This window comes from Fundulus heteroclitus, chromosome 8 (assembly GCF_011125445.2).
Source record: "Fundulus heteroclitus isolate FHET01 chromosome 8, MU-UCD_Fhet_4.1, whole genome shotgun sequence".
NCBI classification, from domain to species: domain Eukaryota; kingdom Metazoa; phylum Chordata; class Actinopteri; order Cyprinodontiformes; family Fundulidae; genus Fundulus; species Fundulus heteroclitus.
Window position 1 is genome coordinate 4445599 of NC_046368.1, and position 21278 is coordinate 4466876.

The 21278-nt window shown below is 37.8% G+C and overlaps 1 protein-coding gene across 9 annotated transcripts in view; it reads right to left on the reverse strand.

Annotated features, from left to right (window-relative positions):
- Positions 1 to 21278, reverse strand: part of LOC105938970 (transcription factor 4) — a 302561-nt gene that overhangs the window by 47978 nt on the left and 233305 nt on the right. For all 9 annotated transcript variants that reach the window (XM_036139974.1, XM_036139972.1, XM_036139975.1 and 6 more), the window contains one exon: positions 1016 to 1121. In XM_036139974.1, coding sequence (XP_035995867.1) covers positions 1016 to 1121 — 106 coding nt within the window. The remainder of the gene's footprint in view (positions 1 to 1015; positions 1122 to 21278) is intronic.

Consider the following 21278-nt stretch of genomic DNA (forward strand, 5'->3'; position numbering starts at 1 on the left):
TTCTGTAAAGAAAACTGTCTCATTGTTTTTTGGAGGATCAATGTTTATCAGGAAAGCATTTTTTTTCGCTATACCCTCCCTAAAGTATTCTGACAGAAATATCTAGACTTATATCCAGCAATGTTAGCTGACATTGGTCAAATTACATGCATTGGAATCACGGTTATCTGTGCTATCAGTATCATATTTGTTAAAAGTACATTTCCACACAAAAAAAAAATCTCCTCTTTTTGTTTTTAAATCATCATCACCAAAATTGTCCCTTTTCCTGTGGATTTGACTATAAAATGCAATTAAGTTCAATTTTGTATTTATAAATGCTTCACAATAGTTACTGCATCACAGATAAGAATGGGTATAAAATAGAATAAGAAATAGAAAATAAAATAGCGATATAAGTAAATGTAAAAAAAGTAACAAACCAAGATACTACTTTGGAATTTAATTTCAGTTAAAATAATGTTCTAATTCTGGGCTCAATAAAATCATAATTTGTTTCAGCTTGTGTTGACGGCCGGGGAAAAGAGGAACGTGTTCAGACTAGACTTTAACTGACCTAAGGAGCATAACGTTGGATTATATGTATAATTATAACAGGTAAAATGTAAAAATAACTTGGTAATCATGCACAGACTGGACACGCTTGGCATTTCCAATTAAGTTACATACTGGGATTATTTTATTTCTACTATGCGTCATGTATTTTAGATAAAACACAGTTGACGTGTCTAAAAGGGGTAAAAAAATCGTATTTTTTAACATGTCAGCTCATCAGCTTGTGTAAAACTGAGCACACATTGAAAACATGTTTGGTCAAAGTTTTTGATAAAGTTAAGGACAATAATGTCTCTTGGAGCGAAACAATTCCTTCTTAGTAGCTTTTACAGAAGGATAAAATCTCTGTCTAACTTGTTTTTTCTAAACTGAGGAGCAACATTCTGTTCAGTTTAGTTAAATCTGCTGTTTTGTCCAACAAGCAGCCAGTTTTTGAGGAAAAGCTCTATCCACTTCTCACCTGGCATAAAGAAGGAGCTGGGGAAGCCAGCGCTGGGGGGTTTGGAGGAGGGATAACCAGGCGAGTCCCTGTTGTAGTCGGCTGTACTGGCAGATGGAGCGTAAACCTGAAACAAGAAAAAAAAATGAATAAAATCACCAGAAAATGTTATTTCCATCAGGTTTTACAATACAGGATGACTCCATAACGCAGGAACAGTCTTAGAAAACGTTGAATATTTTACACTTAAAAACCAAAAGGCTAAAAGGCTCAAAGTGAGATAGCCCCAAACTAATTTTTTATAATTTAATCCAGAAAAGAAAAGTTTTGAAGGCTGTGAAAGACTATGTGTCCTCAGACCAAGGCTGTGCCTTAAAACAATCATCCTGTTTCCATTTTATGTTCTCAAAGACAAAAGACCGATATGGTACATTAGTTCAAGAAAATCTGAACACATCTGCTTACTTAACAAAAATAAGCAGAACCACATTTGGTAGTAAAAACTCTACAGTTTGGAGGGCGATTCCATCCGTATATTTAGTCTTTTTTAGTTTAGTAAGCACCCTGCAAGTTCAGGGAAATTAGCCTTTAGGTTCTACAAATTAACATTTAACTTACAAGATTTACTATTGCAATTCCAGAAAGTGGGAACTAGTTTCCAGAATGTAATCTTCAAGTTCCAGAAAGTAATTCTTAAGGCCCACAAAGTAACATTTAGGTACTGGAAATTAATGCCTAAATTCCAGTGTAATCTGTAAATTCCAGAAAGTGACATTTGAGTTCCAGAAAGTAACATTTAAGATACATAAAGTGACATTTAAGTTCCAAAGTAACATTTAAGTTCCAGAAAGTAACATTTAAGTTCGAAAGTAACATTTAAGTTCCAAAGTAACATTTAAGTTCCAGAAAGTAACATTTAAGTTCCAGAAAGTAACATTTAAGCTACAGAAAGTGGCATTTACTTTCCAGAAAGTTACATTTAAGATACATAAAGTTACATGTAATCTACAGAAAGTAACATTTAAGTTCCAGAAAGTAACATTTAAGTTACAGAAAGTAACTTTTAAGTTCCAGAAAGTGGCATTTACTTTCCAGAAAGTAACATTGAAGCTACAGAAAGTGGCATATACTTTCCAGAAAGTGACATTTAAGATACATAAAGTTACATGTAATCTCCAGAAAGTAACATTTAAGTTCCAAAGTAACATTTAAGTTCCAAAGTAACATTTAAGTTCCAGAAAGTAACATTTAAGCTACAGAAAGTGGCATTTACTTTCCAGAAAGTGACATTTAAGATACATAAAGTTACATGTAATCTACAGAAAGTAACATTTAAGTTCCAGAAAGTAACATTTAAGTTCCAAAGTAACATTTAAGTTCCAGAAAGTGGAATTTACTTTCCAGAAAGGGACATTTAAGATACATAAAGTTACATGTAACCTACAGAAACTAACATTTAAGTTCCAGAAAGTAACATTTAAGTTACAGAAATAAACCCGTGAGTTTCAGAAAGTAACATTTAGAGTCCAGAAAGTAATTTGCCATTTCTAGCAAAGAATATGTTTGCTTGAAAGTATGTTTCCAAAAGTATTGTGTAATTTCTGGAGGGTAAGCTGGCATTTCAGGTAAAGCATATGGTAAATTGTGGGAAATAAATTTTGAAAAGGGCCGTTTAAGTTACAGAAGGCCACATCCTATTTTCAAGAGTTCTCTGTATGTTATAGAAAACAGAATTGAAGATTTGTAAATTAAAATGCAGTTTCCTGAGCGTAACCTACATGTTTTGGAAAGTAACGTGTAAATTCTGAAAAGTACAGGGGAATCAGAAAGAAATGCGATGAAAAAACGGTTGGTCCAGATGAAATATTTTCAAAGCCCAGACCGACACAAGTTTCACATCAGGGAAACGTAAATTTAAGCATCTAAGCCCCTTAAAATGGAAGAAGTCTTGTAAACAAGCCGCGTGGTTCAAACGGCACAGTTAAAGACGTACTGAGGCCACTTCCTGCCTGTCCTCAGACTAAACCTGATGCTCCTCTCACATGTCGAGTCATGCAGCAACACGCGTGACTAAAAGCCCACCCGGCAGCCCGCTATCACTCAGACGAGGTGATGATGTTGCTCTGCTGAGCACGGAGCCCGAGTCTGGTCATGCTTTCTGCAGGGGGTCCCCACCAGCCCCGCCCGCCGTGTGCATGTGCGTGTGCATAGCGTGTGCGTGTGCATGTGCGTGTGCATGTGCATAGCGTGCGAACGCTGAGCCGTGACGCCGGCTCGCGCTCCATGACGTAAACCCTGAAACAGCTGCTGAAAGAGCGCTCCTCACTCCTCCTTCCTGCTGAAACGAAGAAAACTCTCCACAGATCTGCCTCCTCTCTCCACTGAAAACATCAGCTGCTTCTCTTTTTTATTTTTTTTTCTATTTGCATATGAATGGAAGCCAGATGTGTTCATGCAAAGAGACGGGTAAGAAGACAGAGATGAAACAACAACTCCCTCCCACCGTCGCTGGGAGGAATCATTAAAAGCAGAAAACATCTTTGGTCAAACACAAACCTCATGGCTCTCTTTGGTGGATTTTTAAAAAAGAAAAGCAAATGTTTCCGGTGACTTGGAGCAGCACCACCCTCCTGTGATCTGTCCCAAACTCACCCTGGTCCGTAAAAATAGACACGAAACAGGAAGAAGCCACTTTTAACGATGAGCTTCACCTCATAGATGATGTGGAAACCTTCTGGTCCACTGCTGCGGACAGACGGACGCTCAGTTCTGCACTGCAAAAAGGGAACTAAAAGGGAAAAAAGTAGTGTATTTTTCCTTGATTAGAGCAGGTAAATAGGACTTTTTGCCAATGGAATAAGATTTTTTGCATTTAAAATAGGAACAACTCATCTCCATCATCTTATTTCAAGTACAGGATGTCTAATTATCATATTTTAGGGGTAAAAATACTCATTCCATTGACAAATAGTCTTATTTAGCTCCTCAAATCAAGGAAAAATACACTAATTTCAAGAAAACTTTACGTTCCCTTTTTGCAGTGTGGCGTCTTTCTTTGTGTAGTTTACATAAACTCATCGTCGGTAAGTTTGAGTAGGGCTGGGCAATAAATCGATTTAATCGAATTTACAATTCTTTAAGATTTCATTTTTGGAAAATCTGGATTTTATTTTGCCAATACACTCATTGGGTTTCCATGAAGAGAACAGCATGTGATGCTGAATATAAGTTTAGGCAAATGTATTGTCAAAATATTGTTAAGTGGAAACTTTTTTTTACCATAATACGAGGTACTTCATTTACTTTTTTTTTTTTTTTTTAACTTAGTTTGAAGTTCACAAGTGCAGTGAAGCCTGTTCTTAGCTCAATGTGTAATACCACTAGCAGCAAATGTTTTGTTATATTTTCATTGTTTATAATGGCACGGCTGCCATCTTGTTTTACATGTTTCACAGCTTGTTTTTAGTTGCACTTTGAATTCAGGTCAACTCCCTGACGAAATGCTTGACATAAAAAGCAAGGTTTTAAAATAATTTCTTTAATTTCTTTTTATGAAACAAAAAGGAGGGAAAAAAATTGATTAATCAGATTTTGTATGATAAAATCGGAGATTTATTTTGTAATCCATATCGCCCAGCCCTACCTCCCACAGTCCAGAAACATAACCGGTCTCTCTCCCTTAGGTGCCCCCCCCCCCCCACCTCCGATCACCCTGCACGGATAAGTGGGTCTAGAGGACAGATGGACGCTCAGTTCTGCACTGCAAAAAGGGAACTAAAAGTAAGTAAATTTTCTTGAAAGTAGTGTATTTTTCCTTGATTAGAGCAGGTAAATAAGACTATTTGCCAATGGAATAAGATTTTTTGCATTTAAAATAGGAACAATTCATCTCCATCATCTTATTTCAAGTGCAGTAAATCTAATTATCTTATTTTAGGGGTAAACATACTCATTCCATTGACAAATAGTCTTATTTAGCTGCTCAAATCAAGGAAAAATACTCTAATTTCAAGAAATTTTTACTTACTTTTAGTTCCCTTTTTGCAGTGTGGTGTCTTTCTTGGGGTAGTTTACATAAACTCATCGTCGGTATGTTTGAGTTGTTGTGAACTGATTAAAAAAAAGTGATTTCAATAATAAATGATTTTTTCTTTAGTTGTGTTTTTAGGTTTAACTGCTCATTTGACTGACTTTAACTCAGCCAATCACTTTCTGGCAGGGTTCTGGTTGGACAAACGTCTGGGTCAGGGCGGAGGTGGAACCTGTGGGCAGGTCGTTGCTCCAGAAGCTCGACGTTAGCTAAGATCAACCATCTGGGTTCAGGATTGAAGCGTCTACCCGCGGATCTGAGATGAAGTTAGATAACTTTAAAGTGGTGCATCCACTTAAAGCAACAGCACCACTGGCAGCCAAGAAGCCCACAGCATCACGCTGCCACCACCGTGCTTACTTTGAGCTCATTTATGTGTGTGCACAATTTTGACCCCACGCTTGAGTCCAAATCCAAAACCGCCGTCTCAGTTATAAGGAAGGTTTGGATAAATCACACGATGAAGCTGTCAGTGTCTCATATACTGGCACGGAGTTTCAAACATTAAAACTTAAAGCCACAGATGGCTGCTAAGACGGGCCGAGCAGCTGGGAGAAGCCGCTTCCTTCCTGAAATGCACCTTGCACCGGAACGCACACACACGGCTCCAAATCCCTCCGCTTCCACACACACACACACACACATGCACCCGGGGTCTGCAGATTTCATTAAGGGTGAACTTTGACCCCCCCTGCTCCGCCTCCTCCTCCCCCTTCAGGACTGAACTCTGATCATAAAACCACATTTAGCGACCCAAAGCCGGAGCGCCGGCACACGGAGGAACGAGCCGAGCGCCGGAGCTGATCCTGCAGAAAACATTCAGAGCTGCGTCTCACGCGTTGCAGACATACTTTCCCACTGAATGTGTTGTCAGACTGGTGTGGAAAGGCTGTGATTTGTGCACGGGTGGGTGTGTGTGTGTGTGAGAGAGAGCTGCAGACGGACATGAACAGGTGCAGAGTGTGTTAGAGGCCAAGGAATGCAGGGAGACACAATAACAACCTGACTTCCTGCACTCAGAGTCCCACAGCATTCCCACAGTCAGCCCTCAGCCAATCAGAGACACCCTCAGCTCCGTTTATTTTATTTACACCGATAAAGAACAAAAAAAATGATTCTGGCCTTCAAAATGATGGTTTGAAGCTGGAAACCCGTCCATGAACAACCCACAGAAAGCCCTGGGGACTATTTGTTCTGACGGAACCACCCACATGGGCCCTGACGGAGGACAGAAACCGGGTGGAAGATCAGAAAACCGATTAAATTACGCTCCATGATCAACATGCGGCAGAAAACTACAAAAAAACCCAGGATAAAACCGACTAAGGTTAATACTGCAAAACAAGCCCGCAGCATCAGCCTCCCGCCGCCGTGCTTTGCAGTTCGGATGGAGGAGATCAGTTAACGATCGGCAGCAGGTCCAATCAGAACCAGACCCTGAAACAAAGCGGAGCCAGCGGACCGGTTCTCCAACGACGAACAGATCTGGTGAACGGCGGCGAAGCAAAACGCCGCTGTGAGCCGACCCGATGAAGATGCTCTGAGCATGAAGAGCCGGGGCCTAACGACGAGTAAAATACAAGAACAGAACCAGAACCACACTGCAAAAAACGGAACTAAAAATAAGTCAAATTTTCTTGAATTGGGTGTATCTCTTTGATTTGAGCAGGTAAACAAGATGATTTGCCAACGGAATGAGATTTTTCCACTTAAAATAGGAACAGCTCATCTTCATCATCTTATTTAGAGGGCAGAATATCTAATTATCTTATTTTAGGAGTTAAAACACTCATTCCATTGGCAGATAATCTTATTTACCTGCCCAAATCAAGGACAAATACAATCATTTCAAGAAAATTCGACTTATTTTTAGTTCAATTTTTGCAGTGCAGATCAAGAACAGAACCAGAACTAGATCAAGAACATAATTCAGCTTAAACCAGAATTCATCCATTCACCGTCAGACAGCAAAAAATGTTTTTTTCCCCAGCTAAATATAACTTATTAGTTATTTTAGCTGCTTTCTGAAAATTTCATTGTTAGACTTAGACTTAGACAAACTTTATTGTCATTCTGTACGCACAGAGTGCGAACAGAATTCACTGTAATTGAGAATTTCAGTGAATTCAAATAGAGAATTTCAGTGAATTGCAGTGGATTTCAGAATAAAGTAACTTTGCAGGAAAATAATGTAACTTTGCAGGATAAGTAAAGTAACTAGTTGTGTTACTGGGGAGAAAATAAATCAATTTTTATTTTTTGAGATTCAAAATAAGCATAAAAAGAATAAAGGTGGACAATTAAAGGAAAAAAAACAGCAAAAATAACAAATAAAACTTTGACTGACTTACAAATCATTTTAAAATGAATAACGTTTTATGAGCCGGTAAAAATGTAAACGTGCAGGACTCTGATTAGAGCTTTTCTTTCTTTATTGTTTCATTCTAAAACGTTTTTATTTTTGCTAATCTTTCTACACATTTTCTTTGAGGAAGAGAGAAAATCATCGCATTATAACACCAATCATCCACAGAAAATCTAAAAATACAATTTAAGAAAATCAGAAAACTGAACATAAATATAGAAAACATCAGATTCTGTGAAATTTAAACATTTTAGCCGTTTCAAAAACCATTTTATTGTTGTATTATAGATAATTTTGTTTGTCATATATGCTGGGGGTGGGAGGTTAGAAGCAATGTTGATCTCTCAGTGTTGAAAGGGTAGAAATATAAATTCATATCAGGTAGACATCAGATATCGATTTTATTAGTTTGTGCGTTCCTAATAAATCCTTCAGCGCCGCACAGACGACAGCAGAAGAAGAAACTCCCCTCAGAGAACCGTGATGTTCTAAGACAGAACAGGGACCGGTTCTGATTTACAGCAGAACCCCCGACCAGAGCCGGGTCCAAACGGTTCTGCAATGCATGACGGATCCGGGGGAATCTCAGCAGGAGACGAAAACATCACAGACTGAATCGATGGAGATAAAAAGGCCGTAAAAGGGAAACAAAAAGAGGGAAAAATGCAGAGGGCAGAGAAAACGAAGGCTTTTAGTCTTTATGCGGCGTTTGATGCTCCTTCTCCCAGTTATTGCCTCCAAATGTGAGGAGCATCTGTTCCACCTCTCCGTCTCCACCTCTGCTCTCAGCGAGGGAAGAAAGGAGGTGAAGGGTGAAGCCGAGGAGAGCCGCTCCTCTTCCTCCTTCCTTCTCAGATCACGCTTTCTGAGATAAAAATAAACCCAAAGTGCAGAAACAACCGCCGCTTTCATACCGCAGCAACTATTTTATTTTATTTATTTATTTTTACCGATTTCCAGTTCTGAAGAGCCAACTCCGATTTCCACAGATACCGATATTTTCCTTTTATTGGAAGAAGCATGAATTATGAGAGAAGACAGAAACGAGCCGCTGGTTCTTTGGGAATATCTTTAAATCCAACCGGATTATTGTCACTAATGCATAAAATCAAATATTCCTAAATCTTTCTGGTAAAACTTGAACATTTACTGGCCAAGAATGGTGGGACTTCTTAGTTCTGACGCACAAACTAACATGCTACTATTTTTTCAGCGGTCAAGACTAGCAAGAGGCAACGCGTGGAAAACTACTTCACAGAATACACTGCAAAAAGGGAACTAAAAATAAGTAAAGTTTTCTTCAAATTAGAGTATTTTTCCTTGATTTGAGCAGCTAAATAAGACTATTTGCCAATGGAATAAGATTTTTAAACTTAAAATAATAACAATTCATCTCCACCACCTTATTTCAAGTGCAGAATAGCTAATAATCTTATTTTAGGGGTAAATATACTCATTCCATTGGCAAATAGTCTTATTTAGCTGCTCAAATCAAGGAAGAATACACTGATTTCAAGAAAATTTTACTTACTTTTAATTCCCTTTTTGCAGTGTTGTTGTCACCAGTTTTCCCATGTAGAGCGAAGCTAAAAGACGCCTTTGATAACTTTGATAAATAATCCATCAGTGTCAAACACGGAGTTTTATCAGTGGAAGCATAAAGGCATCCAGAGAATGAAAAGATTTACTGAGTGAAAAATGTTTATCCTCACATTTCAGCAACTAGCTGATTTAAATTCTGCTTCTGTATTCAACCCCAATCCATCCAACTTTATTAACAAAGCACTTAAAGCAGAGGCCAGCATGTTGTACGGACAAAAGCAAACTACATACTACCAACGGAACCAATAAAAGCCAAACACAGGAACAAACCTTTGCCAGGCCAAGGTTCTCCACAGATCCCGTTCACCGTCTCGTGACACTGGGGTACCGGCCTCACCGGCACTTTGTTTTACACTTCATGATAAAACACTATATTTCAATATAATGAGAACAGTTTTGAGAAAAACGTCTTAATCTCGATCCAAATTTTGGCTCTAGTTGACGTACAACCTACGGACATCCAGGACAATACGGCTGCACTGTAAAAAGGCACTAAAAGTAAAATTTTCTTGAAAAGAGTGTATGTGTCCTTGATCTGAGCAGGTAAATAAGATTATCTGCCAATGGAATAAGATTTTTGCACTTAAAATAAGAACAGTTCATCGCCGTCATCTTATTTTAAGTGCTGTTTATCTAATTATCTTATTTTAGGGGTAAAAATACTCATTCCATTGGCAGATAATCTTATTTACCTGCGGAAAGCAAGGACAAATAAACTCATTTTAAGAAAATTTTACTAACTTTTAGCTCCTTTTTTGCAGTGTACGTTCACACTGCAGGGAAACGCGATCCACATCCGATCTTCTTCATGGCCTGATTCCGATCTTTTCACCCTCCCAAAAAAAAAATCAGATTAGAGCCACTTCCATATTCGGCGCTAATTGGGATACGGATTTTTTTTCAAAGCGTCTGCAGCCTGAACGGTCATGTCGCATTTTGTCTGCAGCTGCTGCTTTCTTCTTACCTTACTTCGTCTCTCTACACTGCAAAAACTGATCTAAAAATAAGTAAAATGTTCTTAAAATTTGTCCTTGATTTGAGCAGGTAAATAAGATTATTTGCCAATGGAATGAGTATTTTTACCCCTTAAAATAAGATAATTAGACATCCTGCACTTGAAATAAGATGATTGAGATGAATTGTTCCTATTTTAAGTGCAAAAATCTTGTTCCACTGGCAAATCATCTTATTTACCTGCTCAAATCAAGGACAAATGCACAAATTTTAAGAACATTTTGCTTATTTCTAGTTCCGTTTTTGCAGTGTACCATGTGATCTTAATATTGTCCGCTCCCGTAGCTCAACAGCTTTCTAATAACAGCAAGGGGCTGTTTTTTTTATTAACAAAACTTTATTTAACACGTCTAGAAACAATTACATTCACCATCACTTCCATAAACTGCGCTGCTCTGTGACGTCTCCATCTGTTATGGATGCATACGGGTCGCTTTGTGGCCTAGAACCACAAAGATTATTATTTAAAAATAATCTGAACGCCCCCCCCCCCCCCCAAAAAAAATCCAATTTCAGCAAAAAAAAATAAAATAAATGAGAATGGAGCATCAAGAGCTGCAGTGAGAACGTTGCCTAAGGTACGCTTTGTCACCTGTAACTGGTTCCTCTGCTCACTAGACCAGGCAACATGCAGAATAACCCAAATAATATCAGAATATTTATATTTATTAGCTTCAGACCCCCCCTGAGGTAACGTCCTGCCAGCGTCTGACCCCCCCTAACTCAGTGTTTCTCTGTTTTCTGCAGATTCTTTGTCATGAATGTAGTTTTTCTCCTCTTCCTCAAGCTGTCTGTCACCCAGTACCCCCCCCCCCGACTCAGGGTTTAACACGCTTCATCCAAAGCAGATGTGCTGGAATGTGAACACTCAAAGGAGCAGTCACGAAACCTCTCCACAGACAAACACTTGGCTGCACCTGTGCCCCCCCCCTCCCCCCTCCCCTCGCCGTTTCTTATTTCCCACTGCCTGCTTTCACTTTCACCTCGCCTTTATCCACCATAAAACAAACACGCTAACCTGGTTTGTTCAACCACTTTGTGCTAAAAGCCAAATAATCAGTAGAAGCTGCGTTAAATCGAAGCACAAAAAAAAGTAAATTTCTATCCAGACCATAATGTAGAAACTCCTGCAGTAGCAAGGTCTGTCCAGTAGGGGGCGAACATTTGAAAAACACTCAGAGAACACCTTCCGATTTATCTATAATGGATGTTTAAACTCTTTGTTTAGAGATGCTGATGTTGCTTTAAGCAAGGGTGCTCATTATGTGGCCCTGGGGCCCATTTGGGGCCCTTGGGGCAATTCTATGTGGCCCTCGATCGCAGAGTAAGGATGGTACAAGTTTGACCGACCGCTGAGGCAAACGACCACTTCTGGTATTTTTTTAAGGAGATCTTCTTAAATGGAAGATCTTTGGTACAACACAAAGAATAATTTTATTTTATTTTTTTACTTACATTTCCTTATGGGAGTAAGTAGGGCCAAAAACATCCATTCTCATTTTTGATGCTGACATCTTCTAGACCAACAAGATACAAAAGATTCGATCCAGAAAGTTTATTTTGCGAAAATTAAACATTTACAATGAAAAGATGTAAAAAGAAAAAAAAAACTGTAAAAAAAGGCCCTGAAAGTTTGGACCCAACTGCTCTAAAAGCCTCGGTCAGCTATGTATGCGCAATAAGGGAGAAATATTCAGCTTTGTGCATACAAATAATTGGTTAAAGTTTAATAGCCGGTAATTTATCATCATGTAAGATGCAAAAAATGTGGCACCGCACCTGCTGCTACATAAAAACTGAAAAACCAGAGAAACTTGTGAGGTACTCAGTGGTTAGCTAGTAGTTTTTTTAAAAATACAACTTCATGTTTACTGGCTCTGGGATCGGACCACTCCTGGAAAAAGAGCGTTTCGCTAAATTCTCCGTCTGCTGTTTAAAAAAGAACAAATACTAAATTAGCTGAAAAACTACGTAAAACGGTTGTTTAGCATTTAACTTTCCTCAACGTAGAGTGACTTAACCGATCCGTCTGGATGGTTGACTTTAGAAATTCTCTTGAGATTAAATATTGTGAATTGGCTCTTTATAAATAAACTGAACCGAATATAAAGACAAAAATACGGCGGCGGTAGAAAATATTTTCTCAGGAGTCTTCATCTCCTTTATAAAAAAAAAAAAAACAACTGAAACCTTAAACAAAAAAAAAGGAGGAAGAGACGGATCAAAACTCGTAGTTTACACTAAATATGTGTTTAAAATTCAGAAGCCTGGATTGGTCCATTCCTGCTCAGACGTCGTTATGACAGGGTGCTTGCTCTTTTTCCAAATTAAAATTACAGACTTTTTCCAGACTTTTTTAAAACTGATATTTTTTTCCCAAGACCTTAACTTTATGTACTTGTATACTTGTGTGCCTACTGCCTATTTCATTGGTTGAGATTGTACAAACTGTTTATTAGAAATGTTAATTTTTATAGGCTAGTATTCAATGAACAAATGCATTATTCACAGTAAATTATGCTTTTACTGATGAAAACGTTTCAAAACATGAAAATCACAAGTACATGAATTTCACATCAAACAAGTGTTTGATTCCATTAGGCTAATACAGTACGTGACCAGTTAGTAAAATTATAGTTTTATAGCCTACCTTCCTATTTCTCATTTCACAATGCCTTTAAGCATACTGTAAAATTCTACCATACATTTTTTCCCATACTTTATTAAGACTTTCACACAAAATTCAAGACTTTTCAAGGTCTGGAAAACAGTGTTTCAAAATTCCATACTTATTAAGACTTTCAAGACTTGCGCAAGCACCCTGTTATGATGTTGTGAAAATCAATAAAGTACACCATAAGAAAAAAAAAATCTTTTTTTTGTGTTTGGAAAGATCTGAGTTGCATGTGGAGGAAAACCTGTTTGCATGAACAATAAATGCTAATCAGGCCAGAAACGTAAATCCAGATACTAATTCACAAAAATAGAGCTAGAAATTAACAACACAACACAACTGAGACCAATAAGTTCATTAAAAAAAAAATGTCCTGCATTGACCAGACTTTGCTGCTGCTGAAGTAAACACTCCAAACATCCTTCAGTGGCTTTAAGCACATAAACCATCACTTCATTAAGTGTTCAGCACCAGGAAGTGAAGGAAAACGGTCCAGACCGCTTGGAGGTCTCCGCTCCTCCTGAATGACGTCTCCGCTCCTCCGTCCGCTCCTCGGCTTCGTTTCCGTCTCTCGCCCGTCCCGACGCGGGAAAGGCGAATCAAACGAGCCGTCTCCGGGTTGGTCGGACGGGGGTTCTGCTTTTTAGATGTATTTTTTTTTTTTTTACAGCGGACATCTGAGCCACGGCCCCCGAATCCTCTGAAGGTTAATTATGTTCCTGATTCAAAACACATGGAGGTGTGTGTGCGTGTGTGTAAAAGCGGAAGGAAATCCCACCCACCACCTCCGAGCTGAGCCCTTTATTCTACCAACCTGCAATTGCACTAATGCGAACCAGATGTGCGCGCACACAGTTCGGAGCATGGACGCCTAATTGAGTCCATACGACGAAATATGGAGACGGTGCGACGGATCAGGAGAGAGGGGCTAGCATAGGAAAAGTAAACGGCAGAGAGAAATTATAAATGATTTGATTGCATGCATTGAAAACAAAGCTTTCAGGTTCTTTCATTGGAGAAGAAGTTCGTCAGAAAGAGACAACGACCTGCACTGCAAAAACAGAACTAAAAATAAGTAATATTTTCTTAAAATGAGTGTATCTGTCCTTGATTTGAGCAGGTAAATAAGATGATCTGCCAATGGAATAAGATTTTTGCACTTAAAATAGGAACAACTCGTCTCCATCTTATTTCAAGTGCAGGATGTCTATCTTATTTTAGGGGTCAAAATACTCATCCCATTGGCAGATAATATTATTTACCTACTCAAATCTAGGACAAAAACACAAATTTCAAGAACATTTTACTTATTTTTAGATTCGTTTTTGCAGTGTGATTGGCAAAGTGAGCCGTGACTTTATTCCAAGGCAGATAAATAATACATTTTAATCATGTCGCAATAAAGAGAGAAATCCCACTTGTCTTTATATTCTGTAAGAAAAACTGCTTCACGGTTGACAAAGGCTAATGTGTCTAAATATGGGGTTAAATATCTGGTTTTATTTCATTTTTTCTTACTTAGACAGCCATTTCTAGCTCGGCCAGGTGTGTTCATGCCAAACTGACGCCTAATGACTCCAACGAAAAGATGCTCCAAGACCAAAACTGGGTTAGAAGACAGGAAATAAAGCCTTTTTTCCAGATTGATGGATATTTTTTCAACATTTCTTCCAGCAGAGTGCCCTCCTCCAGATGTTGCTGCACACTGCTGATCAGCTGGGCTCCCTGAGCATGCAGGTTTAGGTTAATTGGTCCCTAAATTGACCCCCAGGTGTTACCAGGGTGTTACCTGCGTCTTATCCTCTGGGGGTAAAACCAGTTGGATATTCTACACTAAAAGCATCTGAACAGTTATACTAAATTTACTAAATTATTATTTTAAATCTAAGATGTTTCTGTATTAAAACCAAAATACCAGACTATTAAAACCATGATAATGGATTATTTCTACAGCAGTTTTATTAATTATTGCTTAATATTTATAAGTCACCTCATACATCTCTGCAGAACCAGAACCAAACATGGAGAAGCAGCATTTAGTTCCCTACGCTCCACAAATCTGGAACAAACTTCCAGAAAACTGTAAATCAGCCGAAAATCTGAGTTCCTTTAGATAAAGACTGAGAACCTCCTGTTTACAGCTGCTTTCAGCCATAATAACAGGAAATGACCAACATATTTTATGTTTTGACCTGATACAATTACACTCATACATTATCTACAGAAATAAACTGGACTTCGTACTCGCAACTTTGTAATTTTGTACTCGTGGTTTTGTGATTTGTACCTGTATGTATGTTCTAAGGTTTTAAACTTCAAAACTTGTATTCTAACAGATGAAACATCTGTCGTCATATGTACGAGTCGACAAGTAACATTTATTCATATTTATTGACTTACATTTACACATTCAGGCACCTAGGCATACGTTAACCTTGACAGTTATCTTACCCCATAGAACTGTGTGCTATCCATGGAAACTTGACTTGTGGATTCGTACTCGTAACTTTGTAATTTTGTACTCGTAGATTTGTGATTTGTACATGTATGTATTGTTCCAAAGTTTTAACTTCTAAACTTGTATTCTAACAGATGAAACATCTGCCGTCACAGGCACCTGCGCATACGTTTATATTGACAGTTATCTTACCCCATAGAATCTATATGCTATACATGGAAACTTGACTTAAGATTTTGGGGTAAATACTGTAAAACTATGATATTTTTACACAGGCTTCTCATATTGGGAAAAGGCAGGTGGTAGGTGAGACAGCAAAGTAAAAAAAATAACGTGAATTTCGGTTAAAAGTCAGCTGAGATCAACGTGAAAAGTCCTTTGGGGAGAAAATATTTCATTTTCTTTACAGTTTCCAAAGTGGATCCATGTTTAAAAAAAAAAAAAAAAAAAAAAAAAAACCTGACCCACTTTTTTTAACCGGTGCAAACCCAAACATATTTGGCCCCCAGTTTTAAAATGTGGCCCAGGACTAAGTTTGAGGAGAACGTGTACAAAAAACTTTAAAGATTCACAAAAACCAACAAGCAGAAGAGCGAGAGAGAGAGAGTGAGAGCGATAGAGAGAGAGAGAGAGAGAGTGGAAAAACATCAAATAACCAGACAGACGGAGAGAAACGGGGCACAAAGAGAGAGCAAATACTCACATCTGCAAAAATACTTGGCTGTAATTGAAAACATGCAGCCTTCACACACTCAGAGCGAGTTTCATGGACGGACGCATTCCTCAGCTCTCACACACACACACACGCACACACACACACACGCACACACACACGCACACACACAGTAACACACACACACACACACACACGAGGAGCGCTCCCTGCGGAGCTCCGGCTTCCTGAGGCTTGATTAGAGCCCCCTACGTGAAGACAAGTGGACTCAGCGTGTGTGTGTGTGTTCGAGCGCCTTGCACCTGTGACTGGAGGGGGGGGGGGGTCGAGTCACTCAGACAGAAAACACCAGGGGGGGCGGGGGGGGGGGGGGGGGGGTGTTCAGAGAGAAAGGGTGCGACATGGATCGGTGTGAGCGAATGGCTGCTTTTCACGTTTAAGAAGCAAACTGGACCCGTGTGCATGAAGGCTGTGGTGAAAACGGAGCACCGGTTGTTTTCCCTTTTAAAAAAAACAAAAAAAAAGAAGAAGAAGAATCCCTCCAATCAGAGCGTGGCTGTTCTAAATCTGGCATAAATAAATAAATAAATAAAATAAAATAAGGAGTGGCAGTAAAAAAAAACAAGTCTGCTGACCAGGAGGGTGACTGGGCTCGCATTAACCGAGGGGTTCTGTTGAAAGGCAATCTGGCTGGAGCAGGCGTCTGCAACCTGTGGCTCTTTACAGCTTTGGCTCTTAAAAAAACAAAAACAAAAAAAGTTGGTCAAATGTTTCTAAATGTAAAGGTAATTTAGGATTCAATTCAATTTTATTTATATAGCGCCAATTCGTGAAACATTTCATCTCAAGGCACTTTATAAAGTCAAATTCAACATTCATTTAGTTCTGCAATATATGCATAACATTTCTGGAAAGACAGAAACTAATTGTCTACAAAGTATTTTACTAAAGATAAATTAAGTATTTTTTTGTCAATAGGTTGCTGACGACTTGCTTTTTCATCACTTTGATGCCATTTGCTATAAAAAAATAAATAAATAAATAAATTAAATAAAATAAGGAGTGGCAGTAAAAAAAAAACGAGTCTGCTGATCAGGAGGGTGACTGGGCTCGCATTAACCGAGGGGTTCTGTTGAAAGGCAATCTGGCTGGAGCAGGGATCTGCAACCTGTGGCTCTTTACAGCTTTGGCTCTTAAAAAAACAAAAACAAAAAAGTTGGTCAAATGTTTCTAAATGTAAAGGTAATTTAGGATTCAATTAAATTTTATTTATATAGCGCCAATTCGTGAAACATTTCATCTCAAGGCACTTTACAAAGTCAAATTCAAGATGCATTTAGTTCTGCAATACATGCATAACATTTCTGGAAAGACAGAAACTAATGGTGTACAAAGTATTTTACTATAGATAAATTAAGTTTTTTTTGTCAATAAGTTGCTGACGACTTGCTTTTTCATCACTTTGATGCCATTTGCTATAAAAAAATAAATAAATCAAATGTCCAATTGAAGAAAATCCATTAAACCTTAATATAAAAATACTGTTGGTTTAAATAATAAAATCTTGATCTTTAATTAAAAATTAAACAATTTTCCTGTAGTATACTATAAAAACAAGCTCTTGTTTCAAAGAGATGTGTAACTTTTGTGGCTCTAAACAAAATGTGTTTAGCTGGACCGAGGGCAGAAATGGTTGGTAATCCTGGTCTAGAACCAGAGACCCAGTTCAGAATATTACATCGTTTACAGATTACACCACAGCTGATGAACCCAAATCTCTCTGATAAATGCTCTAAGTGTCATATAGAAGTGGGAAATCCCAAGCACTGTGTTTGGACATGTACCCATACACCACGGTAAACCTGATAATCAACAGAATACTTAATACACAGATCCAAATGTGAGACGGCTGTAAGATCTGGACCCCTGTCCTTAATTACGTAGGTAAAATACTTACAAGCCATTATACTAAAAGGAGGCCAGATGGCGAAGAGGAAAACTGGCTGTTAATGTTTTTGAACCTTGAATGTCTCTTTGCTTTATAAATGTGTTCTTGCTACTTCACTGTCAAGAGTAATAGGACTGAGTGCTTTATGTCTATATGTACAAACAGGTAGGGATACTATTTAATGTGGCCTTGTTGTTCTGTTTGTTGTCTGTGTTAACTTTCAATATCAATAAACATATGATTTTAATAAATAAATAAATGCACTCTGGCTTTTTAACATTATAGTCTGTTGAATTTTGAGTCCCAGTGCTTTTTACATTTAAAACTAGCTCTGAACGATACGGCCTAAAACTTATATCGCAATATATTTCTTCTTTTCTGTCGATACAATATAATTACGATATTTAACTAAATAAAAGCCAAGAAAGCCCATAACAGATGCCTGTACAAACTTATGACAATTATTTTACCATGTTTATAAATCTCCAATATAACCTTTCAGGGAAAAAAAATTGCTTTAAAAAAAAATAAACGTATAAAACTACATAAAACTCAGTGAAAAATGCTGTAATCATAAACTGCGGTGTATACTGAAATATCACAAATGTCATTTCACCTAAAGTTATATTGTAATATATATTGATATTGAATTATTGTCCACTCCTATTTAAAACGAGAGTTTAGTATATAAAGGCTGTTTTTCCAGAATAAAGACAAATGTCTGATTATGGCGAGCGTGACTCTTATGTGTTATGAGTCGGCTGAATATGACGAGTCACAATTAAAACTGAGATATCCTTGATTGTCCCTGATTTAGGAATCAGAAAAGTGACATTCACACAAAGGTAAAAACATAAAATAAGAAATAATAGACTGTAGAGTAAGGCCAAATTTACAACATAGCAGTATTAAAAATACCATCCTCAGATATAAAGAAATGTGCAACTGAGTTGGATCATTTAGAAAGAAGAGAAAATGTGTATTTTTTCATAAAAAACAACAGCAGATTTAATGGATTCGACGCGTCCTTTAGGTGTCGGTAAAATGTTTAAAGGGAAGATAGTTGCAGCAGTGAGATAATCAAATTTCATTACTTGTTTTAGAGTTTATATAATCATAGTTTTTACCAGAAACCTTCAGGAATCTCACCACAGCATTAAGTAGCGGTCAGACTGTTTAATACAAAGATTTTGTTTGTTGGTTTCACTTCAATGGCGTCCAACTCAACAGGCTTTTCTCTTGAATAATAATATTCTGATTAATAAAAACAGTTAAATTTCTTGTTTTAACATTTACAGCGTTGTCTTCGGGCCATTTTTGTCGCTTGTGGTTAACGCAGAGAAAAGTCTAAATTAAATCGCAATTACGGTTGAAAAATATCACCATTTTGATTTTTGGTAAAATGGTATAGCCCTAATTTTTAATGAGCATAACGGTCATTAAAACGAACAACACGGATGTTTCAGAGCGACACAGAAAAGTCACTAAAGCTGTTGGACAAGCATCAGTGCAGCTATAAACCTCCCAGTCAACATTAAAGCTAACGTTAGCGGCTATTAGCTTAGCCGTCTGTGTTTTTACTGGCTAAACTTGTGCTTTACTAGTTTCACTGATTGTTTCTTCTACTTTTTGACTCCAGACACTTAATTTTAAATTGTGGTGAATAAAATCTAGGACCTTTGTACAAGAGGACAACAAAGAACCGTGATGCTACTGCAATGACAATATTCAGTATGATCAAAGTAAACATTTGGTCAGAGACCATTAAACTGGCCTAATGGATTATGATGTGCAACAAAACGTTGCCTCCAAGCTTTAGTATTCTGATACTGCTCACATCAATATTGATTATTAAGGATTTAATATTTTAAGCAACTCTCTTTTGTACCTGTAAAAAATCATTTCCTACCAATTTACTGAAGTAATCGCTTCATTTTTCTTGTTTTTGAAGTATAATCATGATTTTAATGCTCCAATCTCAATGTAATTTTTTTTCTGGTTCTGAATCCAGTTTGGACTGTAAAATCACAACATATGAGAAATTAGGACCTCTGATCCAATCAACAGAACTCCAAGTCATTTCTTTATCAGAGTCATATAACCGCATTTCTTTACAGTAGACTATAAGTAGAATATAGAAAATTACTTCAAATTGATGCGACTAGGACCCTTACGCTTCTCTTTAAGCCACAAAAACAAGGGAAAATGAGCACAAATAACAGAGAAAAAAAAAATGACGAGCCAAACGAGAGATCAAATGTAGAAGATGTTACACCAGATGTCCCAAATAAAAGGAACAAAAAGATCAAAGACGTTAAAAGAAGGAACATAAACCAAAAAAAAGAAGGAAAATCCAGAAGCAAAGAAACTAAAGAGGCATTAAAGGAGAAGGAGAAGCAGATCGTCCGGTTGTGTGCCATGTTTACACTGCAGCCTGTGAATGAATTCAAGATGGCGCCTGGTCCTGCCAGGAGCCACAAGATCAAAGAATCAGACAGCCAGTGATGTCACAGCGCTTTAATTGACCACTAATTACTCTGAATTAGCTCAAAGACTGAGTGTGCGCTCTCAGAAGTGCTATATTTGTCAGGACCGGGTGTGTAACCGCACAGCTCCACAGTAAGAACTAACAGAACTACATTTACCAGATTACCGCGCTTTAAATAGCGAGCTGTGCGGATGGAAAATAGCGTCTGAGACTTCTCCAACATGTCAAGAAACGTAGCGCCCTTCATACACAGGAGAGTGCATTAATGTGAGGTGGAAGAAGAGACGAGTTTCCATTCATTAGAAGTTTAAATCTGAAATGTGTGGCTAACATATTCAGTCTTAATAAGCAAAATCCAGAGCAACAACACAGTATTGAGTGAGGGGAGCGTTAACGAGGTGCAACGACCACCTTGAACATGAGGCCAGAGATATTATGGAACGGCCTAGTCAAAGCTCAGACCTAAATTAAACTAAATTAAATCAATACTGGTGTTCACGGATGTTTTTGGTCAGATCTAACTGAGCCAATGGAAAAATTCAGCCTCATCGGTTCAGGTGGACTGGAAACAAACGGATTTTTATTTGCACTAGATGCTAAAAACCATGTATAATTTTCCTTCTACTCAATCTTTTATATTGTTAGTATGGTAAGCAAACTTTGGACTAAAAGGTTACAGATTTCAGAGACTACAAGAACTGCTTGTGTTTTGTAATTTTGGTTAAAAAAATGTGTGCTCTTCTACTCAGAAACGTTAGTGCACTTTGACTTATTTATTTAGGTAATATAATTTAAAGACCTGTAGGGTTTTGAAAGAAATATGTGAAGGCTACTGTAGCTCTACCTACGTCTCATCTGTTGTCATCTGTTGCATATATATTGCTGCACTACAATTTATTTTTCAAATTTTTGGCAGTTTTGTAAATGTCACTTCAAAATAAAGTTAAACAAAGTAAGCAATTATATTGTTTT